This window comes from Felis catus, chromosome A2 (genome assembly GCF_018350175.1).
Source record: "Felis catus isolate Fca126 chromosome A2, F.catus_Fca126_mat1.0, whole genome shotgun sequence".
Lineage (NCBI taxonomy): Eukaryota > Metazoa > Chordata > Mammalia > Carnivora > Felidae > Felis > Felis catus.
In genome coordinates, this window is record NC_058369.1 from 144,029,241 (window position 1) to 144,055,149 (window position 25,909).

The window sequence follows — 25,909 nt, forward strand, 5'->3', positions numbered from 1 at the left end:
GAGTAGAAGCAGAGAGAATAGGTATGACTGGCTATCACAGTAATCGAGAAAAAATACTCATCAGGATTAAATACTAGCATTGAAAATGGAAAGAAGCAGACAGATTAAAGGTGTATTTTGGAGATGAAGTTGATAGATTATGCTGGCCTATTTGATGTGAAAAAGAAGTCATCAAAGAATCAAGGGTGACTCCTAGGTTTCGAGCTTGGTTGTTGGATGGCAGTGCTATTTACTGCAATAGAGAAGGTGAGGCGAAACAGGTTTGGGATGAGAATGAGGAATTAGATTTTGGACATGTTAAGTTTGAAAGATCTGAGTCATCCGAAGGAAGATATTAAGTAAACAACTAGATATGAGTCTAGAACTTACAAGTCAAGGGGGGAAACAAAGTTGAAACCTTCAGCACAAAGACAGTGCTTAAATGGATGGAAATTGTTAAGACTGTCCTGAGAAAGTACATGGAAAGAAAAGAGGGAGCTGAATGGAGGTGAGAGACCTCAACTGCTCAAAGCCAGGCAGAAGAAGTATAACACTGATCAGTGAAGGAGGAGGAAAGCCAGGAGACAATAGTGCCTTGGATAAGAAGACAGAACATTTAAAAAGCAGAGAGTGGTCAAGATGAGACAGAACACTTAAAAAGCAGAGAGTGGTCAAGGTGAGGACAGAAAGGTATCCTCCTTTGTTAGGATAACACGGAAGTGACTGGTAATCTTAACAAGGACACTTTCAGTGGTGGGACAGGGGGAGTCACATTGTGGATTGAAAGCAATTGGAAGATTAGATGAAGGCAATATATAAAGATAACTCCACAGAGTTTGGTTACGAAGGAGAGCTGAGAAATGGCTATTGGTGGGAAAGACGTGGTTTAGATTTTGGACGCTGGAACATGTCTGCAGGGAGATGAGAATGATCCATTCAAGACAGGGACTGATGATGTAGAAGAGAGAAAGGGGAAAACCTAAGGAGAAAAGTCCTTGGAAAGGTGACAGGGAATGGGATCCAGAGAACAAGAAGAGGAGCTGGAATTTGAAATTTCCTCCATAGTCACAAAAAGGAAGGAGGAGGTTACCAAGGTAGCTGGGTTGGGAGGTTGGGGGGTAGGAGGGTTTTGTGGTGGGAAGATGAGGAGGTGTTTATGCAATAAAAACCTGTTTGAAGTAAACAGGTAGGAAGGGATCAGATAATTTGAGGAGAGATGAAAAGGTACATGCACTAGAAGTGGGAAACTGAAACTACAGTGGGAACAACAGCACCAATTTGAGGTTGGAAATCATGAGTTGAAAGTGAAACTAACTGCATTGTGTGATTTTCTTAAAGAAAATGTTCAGTTGTCCCAATAAAGCCCATGGAAGGCAGATGGTAAAGTTTGTCCCGAGCTGGGAGTTTACAGGGAAAGTCAATTGGAAGAAATTGAGGTTAAAGATTGCTGAGAGCACTATATTTCAAGGATTATAATGATGGACCGTGGCATCCAGGCTAGACAAGGAAGGAAGTGAATCTAGAACAGGGGCTGATAGTGGGGAAAATGAAGTTAATGAATTAGCTGTCAGTAAACAAGGGATCCAGAAGGATAGGAAGATGATCAGAGTGGAGTGTCTGATAACCTGTTAGCTCAGGTCCTTCTAGAAGCAGACACCAAGGCGGGCTTCAATTTGCAAGAGTTTTATTGAGGGGACATCTGTGAAGGAGAAAGGTACGGAAACAGGAGCAGGGAGGGGAAGGACTTCATACCATAATGCAAGTCTGACACCTATGAAAGGAGAAGGGGATCCAGCAAGAAGAGCCTTGGACTGCATGCAGCGCGGTTCTAAGAAAGTTCAACCAGGCTGCTGAGGAGTCCCCGAGACAAAGTTGCTCCTTAGAGGAGCCCTGCATGTCACATGAATGGACCATCACTAATACCCACACGAGACTCGGTTAGGGACTGGGAGTAGCCAGGAGGAGCGTGGCTTCAGGGCAAACCCGGTAGTGGATCTCCCGGGATGCAGTCTAGAACCATGGGGGCAAGGACTGATTCCTAGGGGAATGGTCACTGGGGATGAAGTTACCAGGAGGGAAGTTACAAGGATGTTGGAGTTCGAGTTCAACCACAGTTACGCATTACACACTCCAGACTATGTCGGTGACCCCGCAGTCATCGGGGATTTGCACACTTACTAAACCAATCTCTGGCAGACAGGGGGGCAGGGGTGGGGAGGAACTTGTTGATGATAGGATTTGAGGTGAAGAAGACTAAAGCGGGAGCTGGCCTTTGAAGAACTAATAACGAAAGAAACTGCCTAGGAAGTGGATAAATTACAAGGAGGGAAAGAGGTTGCTACCGTCCAGTGGGAAGATTCTTAAAAAAAAAAAAAAAAAAAAAAAAAAAAAAAAAAGCCGGGGTTTTGGCAGGATGAGGAAGTTACGCTCGGAGAGCAGCAAAGACTAGCAAGGAGGCCATCCTCCCGACCCGCCGGCCCTAAGGCACACGGTCCTCCTGAGGGGCTTCGTGGGCAAGAGTTGTGAGGCGAGCCAGGTTCGGTCACAGCGAGCGGGTGAAGGGAGGTCTGCGAACAGCTGAGCACACCGCGGAGTTCGCTGCCGTCGGAGCGGACTTGCCCGAGCCCGGGAAGGTCTGCAGGGCGCGCGGGGAAGAAGGCGGGACGCGGCGGGGGCGCCTGAGGTACTCGGGCGGTGCGGCGCGCTGGCGTGGTCCCGCCGGTGGCCGGGCGGCGGCGCTCACGGCGGCGCGGGCTTCCCGAGGCCGCGGGCGGCGTGCTGGCGCTCCCGGGCGGCGCCGCCGCGGAGCTTGGCGCGGCAGCTGGCGGCGGCCTGGCGCGTGGTGACGGCGCCCGCGGGCGGGCAGCGGCTCCCCGGGGCGGCCGGGCGCAGGGCGGCGGCGCTGCGGGGCGACGGCTTCCCGAGGCTTCGGCCCGCACGGGCGGCAGCGGTCCCCATGGAGAAAGACAAAGACACGCCGGTTAGAAACGGGACACACGCGCCGGCTCCTCCCAGCTAATCCGGGCGCCGCAAACCCGAACTCCGCGCGATGCCATTTCCGCCCAACAGGTTGTCCGTCCCGCAGACGCACAGAAACCCGTGTCGATCGGAGGAAAACGGCCTCCGGCTGAAGTCGCGTATGTGTTTTAGCAATTAGAGAAAACGTATCAAAACCCTTAAATCGTTTCGTACTGTGACCCAATTCTCGTTTTAGAATTTTCCCCTAAGGAATAATTATGAATACATACAAAATTTCCATACAGGGTGTTCAGTACAGTATCTATAACATGAAAAAAAAAAAAAAAAAAACAAAGGCGAAGAAAATTAAAGAAAAAATGTAAAGAAAAACGGGAACTATCCTATATCCAACAGTAAGATGTCAGTCAGATTATACTCTTTCTTAGAGTAGATATTAGCCTATCAAAATAATGCTGGGAAATAATACCTGATCATATGGGAAAGTATTTATACTAGACGGAATGAAAAAATCAGTTCTCATCCCCATTTGTAATGTGTGTGGAGAGGTGTATACTTATGTGTGTACATACACAGCACACCACACGTGTATAAAATAATGGAGACAAAAACCCCAAATGGTCATCTCCAGGTGATGAGGCCGCAGGTAATCTTGATATGCTTCCCAAATTGTATACAATAAGCATATTTTATTTTTATAATAAACAATACTCTTAATAAAACTTTATTCCCTTCTTATGTTCCCATTCTTTCTCCCAAGTCAAATTTCTGAAAATAATCGTATTGTTTAGAAAACTAGTGGACATCAGGTTTTAAGAATGAATGGATGGTCCCCAGTAGTTTATCTTCCTGAAAGGTACTGAGTACATCAGAGTATTACAAGGCAGCTTGTCCCTTAAATATTACGCAGTTAACCGTAGACAGTGTCTTTTGTGAAGTTATACCTTATTTTACTCTAGTAATCATTTCTACTTCAGAAAAAAGGGAGGGAAAAAAACTTTCTGGGTTTCTAACAAACCTAATTTGGTTTGTCAGACTTGGGAACACAAAGTTTACTAAAAACAGAAAAAAATAATTATATTTTTGGAACAAATGTTTTATAGAATACCAACGTTTTAACAACATATTCAATAATTGTCTCTTTGACTTCAAAGAACTTAGTGGGAGCCAAATTAAAATGTTACAATGAACTAGTCTAAACATCTTGGTCTTCCATTATAATACATTTAAATTTTTAGCAGTCATTAATACCTAGGAAGTCTGGTTTTTGCTAAACCTTGTCCCAGGAAAATGCATAAAGATGACCATAAAATTATATTAATATAATATAGGGGTGGGATTCCAGGGCTGTGTTGTTAATTTGATACAAGATACATTATAAGTTCCAATGATATTTTTAATTTTTTTTAATGTTTTATTTTTAAAAGATAGAGACAGAGTGTGAGCGGGGAAGGGGCAGAGAGAGAGAGAGAGAGAGAGAGAAAATCTGAAGCAGGCTCCAGGCCCTGAGCTGTCAGCACAGAGCCCGATGCGGGGCTCGAACCCACAAACCATGAGATCGTGACCTGAACAGAAGTAGGACGTTTAACTGACTGAGCCACCCAGGCGCCCCTTTTAAAAAAAAATTTTTTTTTAATGTTTATTTATTTTTAAGAGAGAGAAGTACCAATGATATTTTAAGCCGAAGTGACCTCAGAGTTGTCAGGTTGATTTTACTTAATGATGAACAAATCCAAGTTTAGATGTTTATTACGATAGTGCTTAAATCAGTGATGACCTACTCAACCACACCATACTGCAAGTTTCCTTCTCTCTAAAGGTACTGGATAAAATTATCATGTCTAGAGGCATACTTTTAGTAAAAGATTTTCAGAAATAAAATTTACAGAGAACAAATCCTGAGAGGCCAAAAAGTTTGTATTAACTAACTGCTCCTGAACAAAAAGATGGTTTATGAGCTTTTTAATAAAGCATTTCCTCTCCAAAAACCTTATTTTTCACCAAATCAGTTAACATAAACAGGACTGAATACAGATACGGAAGAGCATTTATTTTTGGTGCTATCGTCTAACTTTCATTCTCCATACAGTGAGTCTATTTAATTTGACATTTTTGAGTACTGTTTGTCTCAGTACTGTGCTTAGACACTAAGACCAAAAGATTACTGAGGGTTCCTACCTTTGAGAAGCTCTATCTAGAAAATTGCCTTCAGATTATTAGGATAACTCAGACCCTGGAGCTAATCTGAATCCCTAAATCACCCTTCAGTGCTGCCAAAGCTTTCTTTCTCACATTCTTCGCATGAGCTTTCTAATTTCCCATCATTCCTTTGCTCAGATTCATCCACAGCATCCCACTGTCTTCACACTAGCTAAATTATTAGTTCTTAGCCTTTCAGGAAAGTCAAAGACCAGTCTGAGATTCTGATTAAAGATATGGGCTTTGTCCTCCACAATTATGCACAGAAATGCATACACCATATACTTTATTTCACTGCACTGGAAACTGATTTCCTGAACATAAGCAATGTATAAAAAACAGTATTTACAAAGGATTATACCTCCCTCATATTGTTATTTTTCGTAAAAGAAAAATGGCTTCCTGAAGAAAATTAATTTAAAAGCTTCTAACTGCTCAGTAGTAAATTTCAATTATATTTGGCTTATTGAAGTAAAATTATGATATGGTCTTTGATTCAGCAACACATACGTCTTCTTTGATAATCAGAACTTTTTTCTCCATGGCAACAAGCAGTGAAATCTTTGACTCCCAAAGGTACACAGAACCCAAGCAGAATTCCAAAGAACGCTTTGTCAGGTTAAGGTTACCTCTGTACTGCAACACTAAATTCCTCCAACACTTTAAAAAAAATTTTTTTTAAGTTTATTTATTAGAGAGAGAGTGGGAGGGGCAGAGAGAAAAGGAGAAAGAATCCCAAGCAGGCTATTCACTGCCAGTGCAGAGCCCCACGCGGGGCTCAAACTCACCAACCGTGATATCATGACCTGAGCCAAAACCAACAGTCAGACGCTTAACTGACTGAGCCACCCACGAACCCCTCCTCCAAGGCTTTCAACCTAGAGTCAAGTAATGTTATTTCCCCTGCTTTCAAATTAAATTAAGACCTCTTGAAAGGCAGCAAACCTCTGCCTAGTAGAGAAAAACATCATATTCTGTTCCTATTTCTTGGTAGTACCTGTTGGAAAGGTAGTGACAGCAGCTGATACGGGAAGTAATGAGACACAGTCACGTGTGGCTCGCCTTCCCTCATCAAAGCAGGAAAACCATGACGTATGCCTGATATGATGGGTGCACATTTGCCCTCAGAGTGCTAGTATTTTTTTTTCTTCCATTTGAATATTAGAGAAAAAGACGGGATTATTTTGAAACTGTTGACAGTCTTTCCAATTTCCAAAAAGGGTCCTAAAATGGAATTCTTTCTTGAGGGCATCAGGGAGCACATGAAAACGTGAAGCTTGATGCACTGAGAGGCATCAATAGTTTATCCAGTTGCATGCTGAACAAAAATGGCACAGCATCCGTTTTCTTATTCTGGAGTTAGTGGTATCTGACAGAAGCACTGCTTCAATTCTCTTTCATGGACCATATTTAAGAAACTCTATACCACTCCACTCCCCTATCATGTATGATTATTTCTCACCTCTATGCTTTTGTTCTTGGCATTTCACCTATCAAAAAACTGTTTTCTCCCTCCTTACGTCTATTCAAACACTTCCCACCCCTCAAGACCCAGACCAAAGCCACTCCCGACGAGCTTTCCCTGATCATTACAGTCTGAAATGATCTCTCCACTTTCTGAACTCCCACAACAGTAACTACCCAGGTCTGTTGGCTCCAAGTGTGGTTCTGAGACCACCAGCTTCAAAAATGCACCATAATCTGTATTTTTACGAATACCAGAAAAAGCTATGGCAATGTCTCCACTGTTTTCCTAAATCCATCCCACCACTCTTAAAAGAATAACTGATCCCCAGATGGATGGAGAGGGGGAGGCTGACATTGCTCACTGTTGCTGCAGTGACCAACTCATCTGTTCCTTTCTGTACCCATTTCCATACAAAACATTTTGATTCGCCAGCTGTGTGTCCTACCTGTAACGTCACTGTCAACTGCTGAATTCACCACCATCATACCTCTACCTCTGGGATTTTCAACCATTACCTCCCAATTCCATGGCAATCCTGCTATTCTAAGAATCCAGATGCTGCTACCATTTTCAAAATAACTTTACATTCTATGAGAAAGAATTTAAGCAGAGCTTGAAATGAAGGTAAGCATGATTAGAGGGAAAGGGCTATAACTGAAACATCATCTGTTCAAATAAGATATAAAATTATACATATTCTAGAGCTAAGCAGTAACTTGAAGATCATCTCTTTTAATAGACTCACATTGCAGATGGGGAACTGTGGAGAATGAGGTATTTGGGAGCAAAAAACTGAAACTTGAAAAAGAAAGTCTCAAAAACAAAATGGTAGCAAAGTCATTCAGAGCTAAAAAGGATTGTCCTAATTAGCTTATGGATTCCATATTAAGGGTAAATGAAATTAAGGAGTTAAAAGACTTAAAGAATAAAGAATGAAAATAGCTCAAAGTGTAAAAGATGAGACAGATCAGTCATCTAAAGAAATGGCCCAAAAGGCTGACTTTGATATTACAAGTATCAATGTGACCTGAACTCAACACCAGTTATACCTATTAATATTAGTTATTATTTAATTACTGTATGCCAGGCACTGGGCTAAGTGTTTTACAGGTATTAATGCAAATTTATTAAACTCCAATGGAAAAAAATGTGCTAAAGGAGATAGTCCATGGTAACTATGTAAGAAAAGAAATCAAGAAATCAAAAGCTGGCCATCTGTCTGCAGCCTGGTCTAATAAAAAGGATGCTCTGAAAACTGAACATCTGGTCTGAGTGGCAAATATATTCCTTGGGAAAGATGAATGTATCACACTATCAGAACTTGCTGATTTGGGTCACTGTGAGCTGACTCAATGCCCATCAAGCAACCTTCTGATTACAATTTAGTAGACTGTAGATTTGCCTGTTTGGAGAAAATACACTGAGCCATAAACATGAGAAGCCAGTGCGTCTGATACCTCTCCCTGCAAATTAAAAAACTAGCACTGTAATATTTATACACCAGTATCTAGGAGGCTCGTTACATGACACAGTTCTCTAGCACCCAGTCACCTTGCTAGATCAACCAATAATCAAGGCCAGCCTTAGAAAGTAATAGCCATGTCAAAGTGACCTGTGAGGCCTGGAGGGGAGGCTGGCCTGCTCTATCTTGTTCACCATCTTCAAACTACAATGCTATGTGATTTCAAACACATACTAAACACACGTGCACATGCATACAGCGCACGCGCATGTGCGCACACACGAACCATTTAGGAATGAAAATGATGGAAAAAGGAGGACAAAACATAGTGTTTCTCCAGACTCCAGGGCACCACCTTGTGAATTCAGAGCTTTGTTTTTACAGCAGAAAAGGCTCAAGATTGAGGATTGACTGATTTAGAGACAGAGAGAGAGAGAGAGAGAGAGAGAGAGAGAGAGAGAGCGCAAGCAAGGGAGAGGGGCAGAGAGAGAGAGAGAGAGAGAAGGAGAAAATCTTAAGCAGGCTCCACACTTAGTGTGGGGCCTGACATGGGACTTGATCCCATGACCCTGGGATCATGACTTGAGCCAAAATCAGGAGTCGGAAGCTCAACCGAGCCACCCAGGTGCCCCAAGATTGGTTTTTTTTAGTAGCACCAATAAATATTTCACTTGTTAAAATAAGTTAGCCACCTAAGGAAAAAAAATTCAAGTAAAATTTAGACATATAAATTTATACCAAACAATAAGTATCAAAACATTTCCCAGGTGCCTGGATGGCTCAGTCAGTTGAGCATCCCCCTCTTGATTTTGGCTCAGGTCATTATCCCAAGGTTGTGGGATCAAGCCTGCAGCAGGCTGAGCGTGAAGCCTGCTCGAAATTCTCTCTCTCTCTCTCTCTCTCTCTCTCTCTCCTTCTGCCCCTCCCCAACTTGTGTGTGCTCTTTCTTAAAATAAAATAAAAAAAAAAACACTAAAAAAAAAAATTCCCATGTCTCACACAATACACAGTTATTTAAGGGTTCTGGTTTTTGTTTGGGGTGTTTTGTCAGTTTGTGTTTCCTGATAATATCTCCATAGAAGAGAGACCTAGAAATATAGCAAGGTTTTACCATGACTTAATCACAATTTTTGACAAGACTTTAGCTCTCAATCTTACACCAAGAATTCCAAAGTCAGAATGAAATTAGAACTGTCCAGGTTTGAAGATAATACACACAAAAGCTGCACTAATGCTATAAACCTCAAAAATACAATCTTATTTGTTCTACTACTGAATCTTAACTATTGTGAAAGTATTACGAAAATATACTTTTAGTATGATTAACTTTTTTCCAATCAGTAATGGAATTATAATTAATAAGGTTTTCAAACAGAATTACTCAGTAAATAATGCATTGAGAAGTACTGCCACCTTTAGGAAGAATGCAGGATTACTGTCTATCTAAAGTAAAATCCAAATATAAATACTTAACCTCTATAAATCCTATCATGGACATCTGGCATGGGACACATTTTTTTTTAGTGGGTTTGCCTTTTGTGATATGGTTTGGTTGAAAAGATCTAAAATCAAGGAGTTCTTTAGGCCCCATTAATCTCTAATAAATAAAGCAATAATTGCACTGATACATAAGTTAGCCAAGAGAAACCCAGAATGATCAAAATTAAGAATACTTTTTTATACAGATGATCATGAGTCATATCAAGATTAACACATATAGTTACAATCCATTTTGAGAAACAAATGAAAAATTATTTCTGTTATTTGCATATGAGGTTGGAGATTTAAAAATTCAGAAAATAGGGGCGCCTGGCTGGCTCAGTCGGTGAAGCATGCAACTCTTGATTTTGTGGTTGTGAGCTCAAGTCCCATGTTGGGTATAGAAACTACTTACAAATAAAATCTTTCTAAAAAATGGAAAAAAGGTATTTTAAAATTTAGAAAATAAACATTTGTGGTTTGGTATTTATAACATTGTTGCCTTTCACTGGCACTGAGGAAGATTTTTGTACATACCAGAAAGATTTTTATACAAGTCTAAAGGTAAATCATTTCCCTGAAAACTCTACCTGTCACTTCTTTTTCAAATGAAAAAGAAAATTTCCTAATCAGCTGTTATTGGTAACTAGTGGTAATAACTATTATATATATTTCACTTATCTTTTAACTTCAACATATACCATAAAATAAATCAATAACCATGATCTCTTTCTGAAAGCAATGTGAAATACTACATTATGGTCACACAAGAAACTCAATATATACTAGAAACAAAAAATGATTTAATAATTTGTCCATTCATATGAACAAAAACTATTTGTTTAAATGATAGACAATATAGTAACATGAAAGTTCATGGACCAAAGAATAAAAATATCCAGTGTCCACAAAATTCAGACATGCTGCCATGTGAAAAAGTGGGGGGGGAAAGCAAGGTACAGAAAAGTGTATACAAACATGCTACCATTTGCATAAAGGGGAAGGTATACATTTATATGGTTATATATACATAGGACAGCTCTTGAAAGCCCAAGAAACTGGTAATTTGACTCTGGGGTAGAGAATGAGAGATGGGATAGGAGGAAAACTTACCTTTCACAGAACACCTCATAGTACCGCTTTTTTGTTATTTTTTTTTTACATATATGTGTTATTACCTACTAATCTTTAAGAGATAGCTGGCCTCTATTCCTGAATTCTTCATTAACTACACATGTGACCTTGTGCAACCACTTACCTCAACTTTTTCCACTTTAGAATGAGGGTATGCTAAATCTCTAGAGTCCCCATCTGCAATTCAACAGAATTATGGCTCAAAAAACAGCATATACAAAATGCCAGGTGGCTAAAAAAAAAATAACTATAAGCCTTACTTTGCAGTGACTTATATAACACAATATTGTAATTACTTACACTTGGCCTGCTCTGTTCCCATGAGGCTATAAAAAAAAAAAAAAGGCAACATAGCAAGCAAAAGAGTCTGAGAATAAACTTTCTGTTTGGCAACAATGTTTCTCTTCTTTCCTTCAAGTTAATCTTCCTTTTTTATAGATCTAAACTATGGCTTCCAAGATATAGACTCCTAGAATATACTTGATACATGAATATTAAAAATAATTGTAAAAAGGTAGAATTTTTGCAGTAGAGTTTAAAAATTGATCCTAAGAAAAAAAGCTGAAAAATCACCTCCTATTCCCATAAAGTTAGCCCAAGAATCTCCCAAAATCATTGATAATCTTCATAAACAAGATACTAACAGAACCAGAGTAGCCAAGAGGACAGCAATAGAAGGTTTAGACCAAAGTAGGACACAAAGAGGTGACAGAAAAGACACCCAAACTGACAGCTGGAGAACAGAAAACAGGAAGAGGCCTGGGGATCCGTTCATTCATTATCCCACATGCTGCGGAGAAAAACTGTTGGGCCTCAAAGGGCTTAGAGTCTAATCGTGGGGGACACTCTAGTTAAATAATGATGCAATAGTAACACACAGGGTGAGAGTGAAAAACAACTGGTAAGGTAAATGTTGTGAGTTCATCAAAGGAAGAGGTCACCATGGGTCGGAGCTGTCAAGAACAGAGTCACAAAAGAAAGGATTTTGAACCCTGTGTGATAAGCAACAAGATAATGGCAGCATGGACCAAGTCGGCGCTCGTAGTAGGATGATGAATTTAGTTTTAATCATAATTTGATTTTAAATGGTAACTTTGCAAAACACGTGAGAATCAGGGTTGCCAAATTTTCTCTGCAGACTACTACTATGTAGGAGTGACGACACACTAGCACTGTATCAAAAGTGAACAGGCTAACTACAAGATCACTATGCATCTAGATGCAACTTTTAATAGGGCAGGGCGCTGAGGTATGAGAAAATGTTTGGCAACCCTCTTCCAGTATTTTCTTGCAAGTACCTGGCGTCATTTCCTATCGCAACCTTCACACACTTAGGAGTCAGCTCCACCCAAGATACACAAAACCGGGAAATCAAGAGGTGCCAGTTTTACTTTTCTATCGATTAAGTCTGTGAATTGGGGCTAGCAGATGAAATAAAGTGCTGTGGATTTTACTGCATCAGAAGGAATGCCAAAACAATACAAAACAAAGCAAAACACTACCTTCTATCTCCCAGTGATCTAGTAAAGCTAAAAGAATATGTTTAACCACTTAATATATTAATTTTGGCATAATACATAACTTCAAGGTATTCATTATCTTCTGGATAAAGAATCTGGGTGTGTTTTTGGTAACATGATAAATCTTGTAAGAAATTTCTACACAAAATGTCTAAAATGTTGGCACGGGGCAAGAAAGAATATCAACAAATATAAAGGTTATTAAACAAATGAAGTCCTCAGTGCAGACAATATGTATTCTAAAATTCTATTCCACTCTGCATTTTTGTTACAAACTTTCAAGTGCCGAAATACCTTTATTCAATAATCTTTTAGTGACTTACTGAGGTGAAAATGGGTATATTGAAAAAAAAGCAATGTTTAGAAACAAATTTATTTAGAAAAAAAGATTTGAAACAAGTCTTAAAAGTTTACGATTTAAAACAATTCTACACAGGGCGCCTGGGTGGCTCAGTCGGTTAAGCATCGGACTTCGGCTCAGGTCATGATCTCATGGTTCATGGGTTCGAGCCCGGCGTCAGGCTGTGCTGACAGTTCAGAGCCTGGAGCCTGCTTCAGATTCTATGTCTCCCTCTCTCTCTGCCCCTCCCCTACTCACCCTGTCTCTCTCTCTCAAAAATAAACAAACATTACAAAAAAAACCACTTTAAAATAATTCTATGCTATGGCAATGTACCTTGTTTTGACATGGATATTCAGTTTATGCTAATGCCCATTATTAAAGTTCAAATAACAAGAAAATGAAACCATTTTCAAAACATTAGAACAGAAAACTTTAAATGTTCCCCCCCCATTTTACTATAGATTATAAGGTTATAATAAAATGTTGTTTTATTATAGCTGTCCTCTTCTAGTTCAAGTCTGTCAGCATTTCTATTATTGACTTTAGTTTTTAAGGGTCCTAACTCATCCATAAATTTACTCTATTAAAACCTGACACAGAAAGTCTCCCAGGAATCCTTCCCTTCAAAGGCAGATTTTAAAAGTTAATCAAAAGTTGGATAGCTCAAATGGTTTACAGTACAACGTCATTACTTTCAGCCCCAAGCAAGGCTGACTTCTTAAAACTCATTCTACACACTCTCCTCAACATCCATTGGTCCGTGCCAGGTAAACAGATTGTTCCATGTCAGTTCTGAAGGGACAAAAACCTCCACTTGTGAATTCTAGCGGCTATCTAAATGGCAAGATCTAAAGTTCCGTTGTTAGGTTCTCCCTTCAGAAAGAAGTGAAAAGAAATTGGGAAAAACCAGTGAGGGCCACAAGAACATATATGACAGTGCAGGACCTAGCTTTTAACTGTTATCTTAAATATTGACCCATCCAAAAAAATGTAGCTTGGCAAAATAAAATCAATATATTTCAATCATCTGTTCAATATTTAATAGCATATTTTCCCCCTTAGAATCTGGCTGTGGATACTAAATTAAGTTTATCATATGGATTATGTCAGATTCTATTAGTTTAGTGACATGGCTTCCTCCTAGTTTTCAGAAATAGTTTCTGCCTTGATCAGAAGCACAGGGACTAAATCACAAACAAATCCCGAACATATGAAAGGTATGGAACTCAACAAACACATCTTGTTCAGTCTCAGAACACTAACAGGTTGTTTTATTATTTTAAGAAGGTTATTTCCTTTCTAAAAATAATCTTTTAAAATAGGTCTTACAGATTTTTTTAAAGTCCTCTAAATTAGTTCACATTGCCTAATAGTGTTACAATTTAATTATCCAGCATTTCTTAGAGTAAGTAATATCAAATATAAGTTACATTATAGACTGTATAAATGGCAGTGGAGAGTGGTAGTGGTTGGAGCAGAGAATCAGTGCTAGTCAAACATCATTTCCCAAATGAAAAACTGAAATAGAAAGGCAGCAACCTAACTTACACACTAAACCAGAAGAATGTGAGAAATAGTATGATATGCGGAGTGTATTTATCCTTCTTTGCAACCTCTTCATAACCTATGGCTTAAAATATATGTGCACTAATGACTCATAAATCTCGTCTCTGGACAAATCTCTCTCTTGACCTCCAGTCTGTATCTCCTAGTCCTACTAAGCATCTCCAGTGAGATGTCCCATAAGCGTCTCAAACTCAACACATCTAAACTTTAATTCAACATTTCTCCCCAGAAAATGTTCCTCCTCCTATGTTTCCTACCTTGAAGAATGGACTGACCCACCTCCCAACCAATATTCCCAAACCTGGCAGTCACATTCCTTATTCATCTCCACTGCCTGGAAAATTACACTTCTGAAATAATTATAGTGTCCGTATCTGTCTCCTCAGTTTCATTGCCTTACCTAAATTTAGGCCCTTATCACTTCCTATTTAGATTTCTAAAAGTGGCTTCTATTTGATTTCCCCACCACAAATCTTACTCTCTATCCCAATTCAATCTCCTCAATGCTATCAAATACCCCTGCTTAAAATCCTTCAATAACTACCCTTAATCTTGAAAATTTGATTCAAACTACTTACTTGGTACATAAGATCTTTCTTGACTTGGCCATCACTCTGTCTCATCTTCCCTTGGTCTATGTGTGGTCTCATGTGTCTGTACCCACCTGGAAGTTTTTCTGCCTCTTTCAAAACGCAATTCAAGAATGAATTTAGGAATTATGAAAAGCCTTCCCCAACTCCTCAGTGTGCCTTAATATTGCACTTCTGTGTGTCCTTATAATTTGTTCTTTTCTATGATACTTAAGAGGAAGAACTGTGGCACAAAAACAGACACATAGACCAATGGAATAGAATAGAAACCCCAGAACTAGACCCAAAAACGCATGGCCAACTCATCTTTGGCAAAGCAGGGAAGAACATCCAATGGAAAAAAGACAGTCTCTTTAACAAATGGTGCTGGGAGAACTGGACAGCAACATGCAGAAGGTTGAAACTAGACCACTTTCTCACACTATTCACAAAAACAAATTCAAAATGGATAAAGGACCTGAATGTGAGACAGGAAACCATCAAAACCCTAGAGGAGAAAACAGGAAAAGACCTCTCTGACCTCAGCCGTAGCAATCTCTTACTCGACACATCCCCAAAGGCAAGGGAATTAAAAGCAAAAATGAATTACTGGGACCTTATGAAGATAAAAAGCTTCTGTACAGCAAAGGAAACAACCAACAAAACTAAAAGGCAACCGATGGAATGGGAAAAGATATTTGCAAATGACATATCGGACAAAGGGCTAGTATCCAAAATCTAAAAAGAGCTCACCAAACTCCACACCCGAAAAACAAATAACCCAGTGAAGAAATGGGCAGAAAACATGAATAGACACTTCTCTAAAGAAGACATCCGGATGGCCAACAGGCACATGAAAAGATGCTCAACGTCGCTCCTTATCAGGGAAATACAAATCAAAACCACACTCAGATATCACCTCACGCCAGTGAGAGTGGCCAAAATGAACAAATCAGGAGACTATAGATGCTGGAGAGGATGCGGAGAAATGGGAACCCTCTTGCACTGTTGGTCGGAATGCAAATTGGTGCAGCCACTCTGGAAAATAGTGTGGAGGTTCCTCAGAAAATTAAAAATAGACCTACCCTATGACCCAGCAATAGCACTGCTAGGAATTTACCCAAGGGATACAGGAGTACTGATGCACAGGGGCACTTGTACCCCAATGTTTATAGCAGCACTCTCAACAATAGCCAAATTATGGAAAGAGCCTAAATGTCCATCAACTGATGAATGGATAAAGAAATTGTGGTTTGTATACACAATGGAGTACTATGTGGCCATGAGAAAGAACGAAATATGGCCCTTTGTAGCCACGTGGATGGAACTGGAGAGTGTGATGCTAAGTGAAATAAGCCATACAGAGAAAGACAGATACCATATGTTTTCACTCTTATGTGGATCCTGAGAAACTTAACAGAAACCCACGGGGGAGGGTAAGGAAAAAAAAAAAGAGGTTAGAGTGGGAGAGAGCCAAAGCATGAGAGACTCTTAAAAACTGAGAACAAACTGAGGGTTGATGGGGGGTGGGAGGGAGGGAAGGGTGGGTGATGGGTATTGGGGAGGGCACCTTTTGGGATGAGCACTGGGTGTTGTATGGAAACCATTTTGACAATAAATTTCATATATTAAAAAAAAAAAAAAGAGGAAGAACGGTTTCTTACCTCTGTAACCCTAGCACCTAAATCAGTGCCTTACACAAGGCAGGAGCTCTTTATGCCTACTGAATGGATGAAGCTAGTCAATCTATGAAATAGTAAAATCTGAAGAATACTTATAAAATTCCTTGATTTTTGATACCTGGGCAGGCCTCACAGGGTGGACAAAAAGTTTAATTTGCTTATTATTACTGACCTACCCCTAGATAATATTTTCAAATGATTTATTCAGCTTCTATTCAATGAAAGTGTGTTCAATTGAAATCTTCAATCTTTAAAAGGCAAATAAACACCTCATTTCAAATACAACTAGTCCTACAAGTAATAAACACTTTAATTAACATGTGGTATAAAGGCTTGCATCACTCAAGGAGCTAAAAGGGAATCTGGGTTAATTCAACCTAGCAAATACCTGTTTGCCTGCATGCCTAGGGCACCACCTATGCATCAATACCGGGTAAACAAATCTAGCTGCCACCACCCAGTGGCCCCCAAATCAACTGCAGTCACATCAGCATTAGTGTGAGTGTGGGGTAATTGCTGACTCCCATCCTCATGGAAATAAATGCAATAGACAGAAGGGAGAAGCCCATTACTATTAAAGAAAAACTAGAACCTATAGTTCTATGAGGATGTAGAAGATTCTAGGACCCTGTAACTTCTCTGCCTTTGCTATCTCCTATTTGCCTATACTGATAAGCTATCATTCATCCAGTCATTCAACAAATATTTTTAAAGCATTACCATGTCCTGAGTATTGTGCTAGGCTCAGGGTCTACATAACTATCCTCACTCAGTCTCTTCCATAAATTTCTCCACTGGGAAGACAGACATTAAACAAGTCAATGCACAAATACAAGCATAATTACAAACTGTATTAGATGACAAGTAGGAAAGGAATATGAAACAGAATTACAAGGGAGACATACTTTAGGTTGTCTTTCTTTAGAAGTGACAAGCTGACACCTGAGAATGAATAAATCAGTCAAGTAAGGACCATACAGTAACAGCACATCTGTGTTTTAGGAAGATAATTCTGACAGCAGCATGGAAGACAGATTAGAGAGGAGGTCAGTTACAAGACTAATACAATAGTGTAGGTAAGAGATAAGAGTCCAAACTAAACCACTAAAGATGGAGATGGCAAGGAAGAGCCAAATGTAAAAAACAGTCACAGGAAAGATGAACAGGCGTTGATCACTGATTACGTGAAGAGTGTGAGAGAAAGAAAAAGAAAAAAAAAAAAAAAAGTCCAGGTATTTCCTAGGATTCTAATTAGTCTAGGCAACTGGGAGGGTAGGAGTGTGAAGAATTGATACAGGGAACACATGAAGAAGGAACAAGTTTAAAGGGAAGATAACAAGTTTGGTTTACTGAGTTTTTGTTGCATTTAAGATACTGGAGAAACATTTTATAGAGATGTCTGACATGCAACTTTGAAATCAAATGGTGTTATAATCAGGAGAACAGCCAGGCTAGAGAACAGGTTTGGGGTCATCTTCACAGAAATGATAACTGATGCTCTGGAAGTAAAGAAATCACTGAGACGGTATAAAAAAAAGAAAAAGGACTCAGGAAAGTTTGATCCACATTTAAAGGCCTACTAACAAATGCCAAAGGCAAGAAAGGCTCAGAGTTCACAGAAGCATCAGTTCAGTAAATATTTATCAACATCCACCATGTTCCAGATGCATTATAAGATGCCAGGGGTATGAAGAAAAGATAGGAGCCCTACCCTTAAGATGCTTATAGTCTAAGAAAGAGGCACAAATAGATCATTTCAATATAGTTATTGATGAGGTTCTATAGAAACATACTCAGGGGAAACCTAGCCAAACTTTGGAAGTCAGGAAATACTCACTGGAGGACATAGTGTCTGATCTAAAGCTTCAAGATTAAGCAAAATCATGCAGTTAGTAACGGCAAACCAGATGAAATCAAGAGAATGTTCCTAGACTTTTAGAATCCTGAGCAGGATAATGGGTATGAAAAGAACTGGGAAAACCTGAGAGGCTAAAGTGATTTAAACTGGAAAGTTATTTTTAGACGAAAATAAAGATGGGAAAAGTGGTCAAGCGGTTTTGGATAGAAAGTTCACAGAATGTTTTGGGAGAAATGTTATAGAAGAGAGATTGGAGGAAGCTGCCAAGTTGTATGAGGATTTAAGCTTTATGTAATTGTACCTTTCTATCTCCTTATGAAATTTCTGTAAAATAATAAATAGGTTCATTATTTTCCAAAGATTTTTGGAAACAAAGATGTTTGTTTGTTTTTGATGCAATACCATGCTGAGATTATCCCAAGATGACCCAGTTATAAGTGACCGTAAAAATCTGGGAAAAGTAAATTTATAAGTATTAATGGTCATGAAGAGGTCAAGAATGATGAAAAGCGAGAAGCCACCAGATGTAGCATTTATGTGGGCATTGATGTCCTTCAAGTGAACTTTTAATAGAAATGTAGGGGTAGAAAAAAATTGCAGATGGTTCACAAGTGAGTGGTGTAGGCATGGCACTATATTGTTCATTCATTCAACAAATATTTACTGAATGCCTACTATGGACCAGGAACTGTCCTAGGCCCTGAGGAACCTAGGCCCTGATCACCATTGGGTGATCAACACACATATCTAAGAGCTTTATAGTCTAAAGGAGAAGGAAGACAAGGACATACAAAGTTATAGTGAAAGTGGTGCTAAAACAGACCAGTATGAAAGCACGTGGAAGCCTGACAGTGAAAGGAAGCAGGAACAGATGGCAGTAACTAGATTGAAGGTAGTATGTAGGTAAAGTTTACTTTCTGGCTGAAAGGAATTTGAGCAGATTTGTGGGCTGAGGGGGAGAAGCTTGTGGAAAGGAAGACAGAAGATGGGGAGGGGAAAAGAGAGGAGGGTTGTTGAAGGAAGGTCTTGGGGGGAAAAGGGCAGAAGTGTTGGACTTGGAAAAGAAGAACACTTCTTTCTGCAAAGAATCAAAGAAGGAATAGAAGACAAGAAAGTAAGTGTGATGCAGAAGGGGAGCATAAAGAAATGCCTCTACCTTTTGCCATGATACAGGCTAAGCTGCTTCTTACCAAGGGGGCAAAAATACAGCTGGAGGCTTTAAGGACAGTGCAAAAGTTCTAAAGTAGGCAATGTGAGAATTACATAAACAAAATAACTAATCAATCCCAATTTCTAAGATTACACAAATGACAGAAGCAGCAATATCAACAACTAATATCAACAATTAGTTGCCTGCTTTTTGTTGAGATCTGGGAATGGAATAGGAAGTGAAATGTTAGCTGAATTTCAAAGAAGTCAATAAACATGAATTAAACAAAAGTAAACCTTTAAAAGAACCAGCCAAAAAAATCACTAAATGTGCATCCATACAGTGTGCGATTGATTATGGATTACTTACAGCATATACAGTCAATACAGCACTGCCATGAGTTTGAATCTGTCACCATCACTGAGTAGCAATGGCAGAAGCTAAGAGGTTCACACAAAGAAGGCCGGCAACAGAAGCCAGCAGTAACAGAAACAGAGAGGAGCTCACAGGTAGAGAAACTATACAGATCAGAAGATGATGTAATGGGAAGGAAGCTTAAAAGCAAAGGTATATTTGTGGACTAATGATAAGCCTGAAGATCCCTGATGTCCTGTTCCTGCCTTCCGTTTTCCTTCCTTCAACATTCTCTAAGCACCTGTTATATGCCAACTACACTGTGAGGCACTGGTGATGCAAATAGAAGACATAATTCTTGCTTGTAAATTCAGAGTATGTTCATGTACCCACAGCCTAATGTTTACAACAAAAGAATAAAACCAAAAGCTGCTTTGAGTTTCTATACTCAAACTATACATGCTTCTATAAAACAGCCACAGAGAAGCAAAATTATATGAAAGGTTCAACAAATTCTTTAACAATCAGCAGAAGGTGCTATTAAAAGTGGCAGCAGATTAAAGACCATAAAATAGTATGTTTTACCTTAATAAACTGCTGGGTATCTTGGCTTTATCACGGATGTTACATCTGACTTTTCATTAAACGGTTGGATTCATACCAACAAAAAGGCAACGAACCACAAATGGCAAAGCAAGATAACCAGACACTGAGTGCTAGAAAGTATTTCAGAGCAAACTGATAATAATTTTAGTGATTACTACAACAGTAATAATGCATATTTATTGAGCTCTTGAGCCACGCATTGTGCTGAGTATATAAAATACAATATATCACTAAATTTGTATAAATTCCCACAACAAACCTACCTATAAGGTAGTTTCTAATATTATCATTTTACAGACAAAAACTCAAGCTTAGAAAGATTAAGTAACTAGCAAGTAAAGGAGCCAGGACTTGAACGCAGGTCTGCATCATTCTTAAAAATCCATGCTTTAACCACTGTTACGATTCTGTTTCCCCAAAAGACTGGAATAGTACCAGGCACATGATGGCCACTCAACCAACGGTATGTGTCATTGAAGGAATGAATGAGAAGATATAAAACAGCTATTGCAGAGTGAACCCAAACATGGAAAATACAAGTAGAAAAACAGAAGCAATACTTAAAGGGCTCACTAAATCACCAACTCAAACCATACAGCATAATTGGAGGTGTGTGGAAAGCAGCAGCAATTGACAGAATGGTCTAAGACGCTGGTACAGGAGATGTAATGGTTCTTTCAGAGTGAAAACTTCTATGAATCTGCAAAGCTGAAGATGGAAACAGCACCAGGCAGTTCAGAAAAGGAACTGCAGACGCTGATTAGAAAACTCTTTTCCACATTTTCTCAGGATGGAAAGGACTGATGCTGCACTGACAGAACACTCAAAGTCCCAGGTTACTTTTAATTCTATCACCTTTTTAGTTTTAGTTTATTTTTTTTTTAGAGCAAGACAGATTAACACCACAAATCTGGTACCTACCAACTCTGACTTTCTTAACTGAAGTATAATTAACATACAGTGTTATATTAGTTTCAGGTGTACAGTATGATTCAACAATTCTATTCATTACTCAGTGCTCATCCCGGGAAGAATACTTTTTTTTTTTTAAACGTTTATTCATCTTTGAGAGACAGAGAGAGACAGAGCATGAGTGGGGAAGGGGCAGAGAGAGGGAGACACAGAATCCGAAGCAGGTTCCAGGCTCCGAGCTGTCAGCACAGAGCCCGACGTGGGGCTTGCACTCATGAACGGCGAGATATGACCTGAGCCAAAGTCGGACGCTCAACCGACTGAGTCACCCAGGCGCCTGAGCCACCAAGGCGCCCCTCAGGAAGAGTACTCTTAATCCCCTTTATCTAATTCTATCTAATCATGTGTACTGGAAAGATTACATTCCAGAACTATCCAGATCCCTCTTTTAAAAGATTCCCACCAAGATTCCTTTTATTGGGTTCAGGAATAGGTTTTATGCCACTGACTCTGCCACCGTGATCACCAATGACAGGAGCAATGGGGGAGCACATATCCCAAAAGGAGCCAATCTATGAAGAGCAACTTATGGCCAGCAACCGATGAAAAGACCTGGCATGGGAGATTTGCCCGACAGGGAATAAACCTAACTTAATCAGATTTTTTTTCTTACGAGCTATATGGAAAGTAGCTGAAAAGCAGAGAAGGCAGGCAGCAGAAGTAATGAGGCAGTTATAACCACAATGAAAAGACACAGAATAAGGTTATTAGTTTAAAAATAAAAAGTAAAAACAGAGTCTGAGAAGGGCGATAACAGCAGAGAATACTGCTGCTGCGAAGAGGACCATACCCAGTCACTACAGCTGCATTGATTTTTTCCAGGTTCTGTTAACACCTAGTTGAAATCTATATGGTGAAGCCAGTTTCAATCTCCCTTATTTTCCCACATGAAGCTTTCTAATAAGCCTTTCATTACTAGCTACAGACCAAGTAAAACTCTGCTTGCAACCAAAAATAAATAATAAAATGAAATGAAATGAAATGAAATGAAATAAAATAAAATAAAATAAAATAAAATAAAGCATGGCACAGTATTTTTATATATGAGTGCACATACACTCAAAGCTGCAATTAGATGACAAGGCAAACTGGGTGGGTGGTAATCTAAGTATTGTGGGTCTTAGTTCCATCTTGTAGCATCTGTGATTTGAAGACACAGTGTTACACTGTTACTTTGCTCTAGTTAACCGTTTTTAAAAAGGGGGGGGGGTGGGGCTTCAGAGATGTATCTCAAGCCTTTAAATTTAACAATTTATATCATTAAAATTGTGCACTTAAAGATTAAAAAGAGATCCAAGGGAGCTACAGGAAACAAAATCATCTCTTCCTCCTGTGTGTACAATAATCTGTTTATGTCCACATTTTATGGCAAATAAGTGATTTTGTTCTCTCATAATCATATGCAACAACAGTTGACTAGTCACGATGGACAAGCAAAGAAAGGGCAAATTGGAAAAATGTGAAAATGTTTCAGAAAAAGTTTAACTTGATGATATACTGAAAACTATGCATAAATTTCACTAAGTATGTTTTTGACCATCTTTATGACACTCTCATTAGACTATCTTATCACCTTGAAGCCTGCTCATTCAAAGGAAAGGACAAAGAAGCTCAGAAAGTCTCAACCATCTGCAAATGCCCAGCACATTAAACTTCAAGGAATTCAACAAGTCTCCAATGATCAAAAGGCTTGAAAATGACATAGCCACTCTCCTACAGAAGCTTTTATAAAAAGCCCCTAACAACTTATGTCAAAAATTCAAGGAAATGACATAAAAATCCTTTCCCTAAAAGTATTTTTTCACATAATTCAATCACTTGTGCATACAATATCTTCCTAGTGCTTCACTATTTTTTTCTTAGAAGAAAAGTATCCCTTGCTTTTTCCTTCCATCCAAAATAAAAGCCACTAGTCACACCTAACAGGTATTTTGGGGTTCAGGTTTACCAAAGGCCCACTCTATGCAAGAAGAGTCTCAAACTTCTTTAAAAAAATATTTTTGCACAGCTTAGAAAGTCTGACTAAAAGCCACAGTTCCATTTCTCAGAGCTAATTTATTTTCAGTATAATCCCACAGATAGCAGAGATTAAAAACGAATATTCAAAACCTGAGTTGTAATAACAGTTCCATGCACTTAGGGTTCATTTTGGTGTAATAACTTTTCCTCTCGACGTAACATCATTACACACTCTTGTACTAAAAGTGCTAATGAGATTATATAAAGCAGGACACCCGGATAGCTTCATGTTATTATTGCTCAAGCATTCAAAGTGAGGGTTTTTTTTTTTGTTTTTGTTTTTTGGTTTATTTTGGTTCGGCTATTTTTTCAAGCATTATCATTCTATGCCTTACACATCACAGTGTTTTGTGTGCCAGGAATATGCTCCAGATACCTGACACAAGTATCTGAGTATCAGCATCACTAAGAAGCCATACAACACAGGCGCTGGAACCCCAGCACTTGATCTGAAGTTCAGAATACAAAGGTTCATCCAAACCTAGGGACAAACGTTCTCTGGTGTTGCAAATTATACAAGTCCCTAAATACAAAAGTTTCTAAAATCATTATCTTACTGTGAAAAAAGTAAAAGCAGGAACAATTGGGTATGTGCGTAAACCTTTTCGGCAGATAATCTAACAGTACTTGGGCCTCAGTGAAATTGGGAGTACTGCCACTAATGACTACCAGGGGCAAGACTTTTGAAAGTACCACTTCTTACCTCTTCATGACACATTTACCCAAGAAATTCCTGACTTAGCCCAAATCATGCTCTCCTGAAGAATCTACTCATTCCATAACTGAAGCTTTCTTTCGAATAGTACTGCATATATACTTTTACAGAAATGTTTCAGCTATGTTAATCAATTAATATTAGCTCCATGTCAATATTCTGCACATGACCAACAATAAAATTTTTGTGTGATGGGACAGATACTAATAAGAATTTTAAGACAGATGGATTATTCTGGGGAGTAACCATAAAAACAAAGCCAAACTTAAAATGAATGTGCTTAAAACTACCTAATACTTTTCAAGATGAGTGAAAAATTTATGAGAATGGTAAACTAGTAATATCTGATCAGAAGAAAATTGACAGCAAGTAATAATACAGTCGGTTGTCTTCATTGTCCCAATTAAATACAAAGCAAGAGTTAAAATCTGATGTGTAGCAATAAAGTTCTCTTCTAATGCACCCATTTCAATCTAAACTTTAAGTGGTAATAAAAACATTACACATTTCCAATGCTATGAAAATCACTTACGGTAACCATATCCAACATTTATTGTAACATGCCAAGCACTACTTTAAATGTTTCACGTATTTTTCATTTTATCCTCAGAACCCCATAAGGTAGACATTATCCCCGTTTCACAGATGAGGTAACTAGGACACAGAATGATTAAGTAACTAGTACAAAGCCACACAGGAAATAATGTGTGGATACAAAAATTTCACCAACTAATCTAGCTCCAGATCATTACACTAAGCTGCCAAAAAGGTAATGTGGTAGATGTGCTTTGTAAACAGTACAATGTGCAAATGTAACGTGCACGGATTAAGAGCACATGCTTCCTAGTCAAGACCTAGTGTCAAGTCTCAATTCTGTTATTCCCTAGCTATGTGAACTTAAGTAAATCACTGAAATTCTACGTTGAAACTCAGAATTCTATAAAATGGAGATAATGAAGTAACAGTTCTTACTGGTGGCTTATTGGTGGGTCTTCTTGGTTGATGAGGGGCATTATGCATGTAAAGGATAGCAGAGTACTTGGCATACAGTCAGCACTCCATGAATACTCATTATCTAATATGAAGAGTTCTGTTTATTATTACAAACTATCATCTTAGTACTGGCAGCATTTTCTAAAATAAGTAAAATCAATATTGAAATAATAAAAGTTTATGAAATGATGGGGCACCTGGGTGGCTCAGTCGGTTAAGCGTCCGACTTCAGCTCAGGTCATGATCGCACAGTCCATGAGTTCAAGCCCCACGTCAGGCTCTGTGCTGACAGCTCAGAGCCTGGAGCCTGCTTCAGATTCTCTGTCTCCCTCTTTGCCTGTCTGCCTGTCTCTCTCTCTCTCTCCGTCCCTCCCTCAAAAATAAACAAACATTAAAAGTTTATGAAATTAAAACCCGAAGTCTCAAAGTATATGACAGCACGATTCTGAGATGGAAAAAGCTACCACTCACTTGAATATCAAGTTTTTATTCACAGTGCCTGCGTATACATGAAAATGTGCTAGGCACTAAACAAAATTATCAAGACATAGTCCCTGACTTCAAATATAAACAATCAAGCAAATTAACTCTACTGAGTGGGCACAAACAGTAAAACCTCCAACTTCAGGCATTTTCCCAACCAGACACAACTATGGTCTTCATTAAGTTCACCTCTGCTTGGGGGTGCATGGTGGTGAATATATGCAGAAGAAGCAGTTTGAAAAGAAATAATAAGCCTGACAAATCAAATTTAGAATGACAAATATTCAGGAAGAAATGAGCTGACTTTCCACCCTCTTACCTTCTCAAAAAACATTTTTGCTATCTTGGTACTTGGTAGAGAAGCAAAAAAAAAAAAAAAGAA

General features: G+C 39.0%; 1 protein-coding gene across 1 annotated transcript in view; it reads right to left on the reverse strand.

Annotated features, from left to right (window-relative positions):
• Window positions 1-4,902: 4,902 nt before the first annotated feature.
• Window positions 4,903-25,909, reverse strand: part of ZNF800 (zinc finger protein 800) — a 45,034-nt gene continuing 24,027 nt past the window's right edge. The window contains exon 6 of the mRNA XM_045052714.1: window positions 4,903-10,874. Coding sequence (XP_044908649.1) covers window position 10,874 — 1 coding nt within the window. The 3' untranslated portion in view covers window positions 4,903-10,873. The remainder of the gene's footprint in view (window positions 10,875-25,909) is intronic.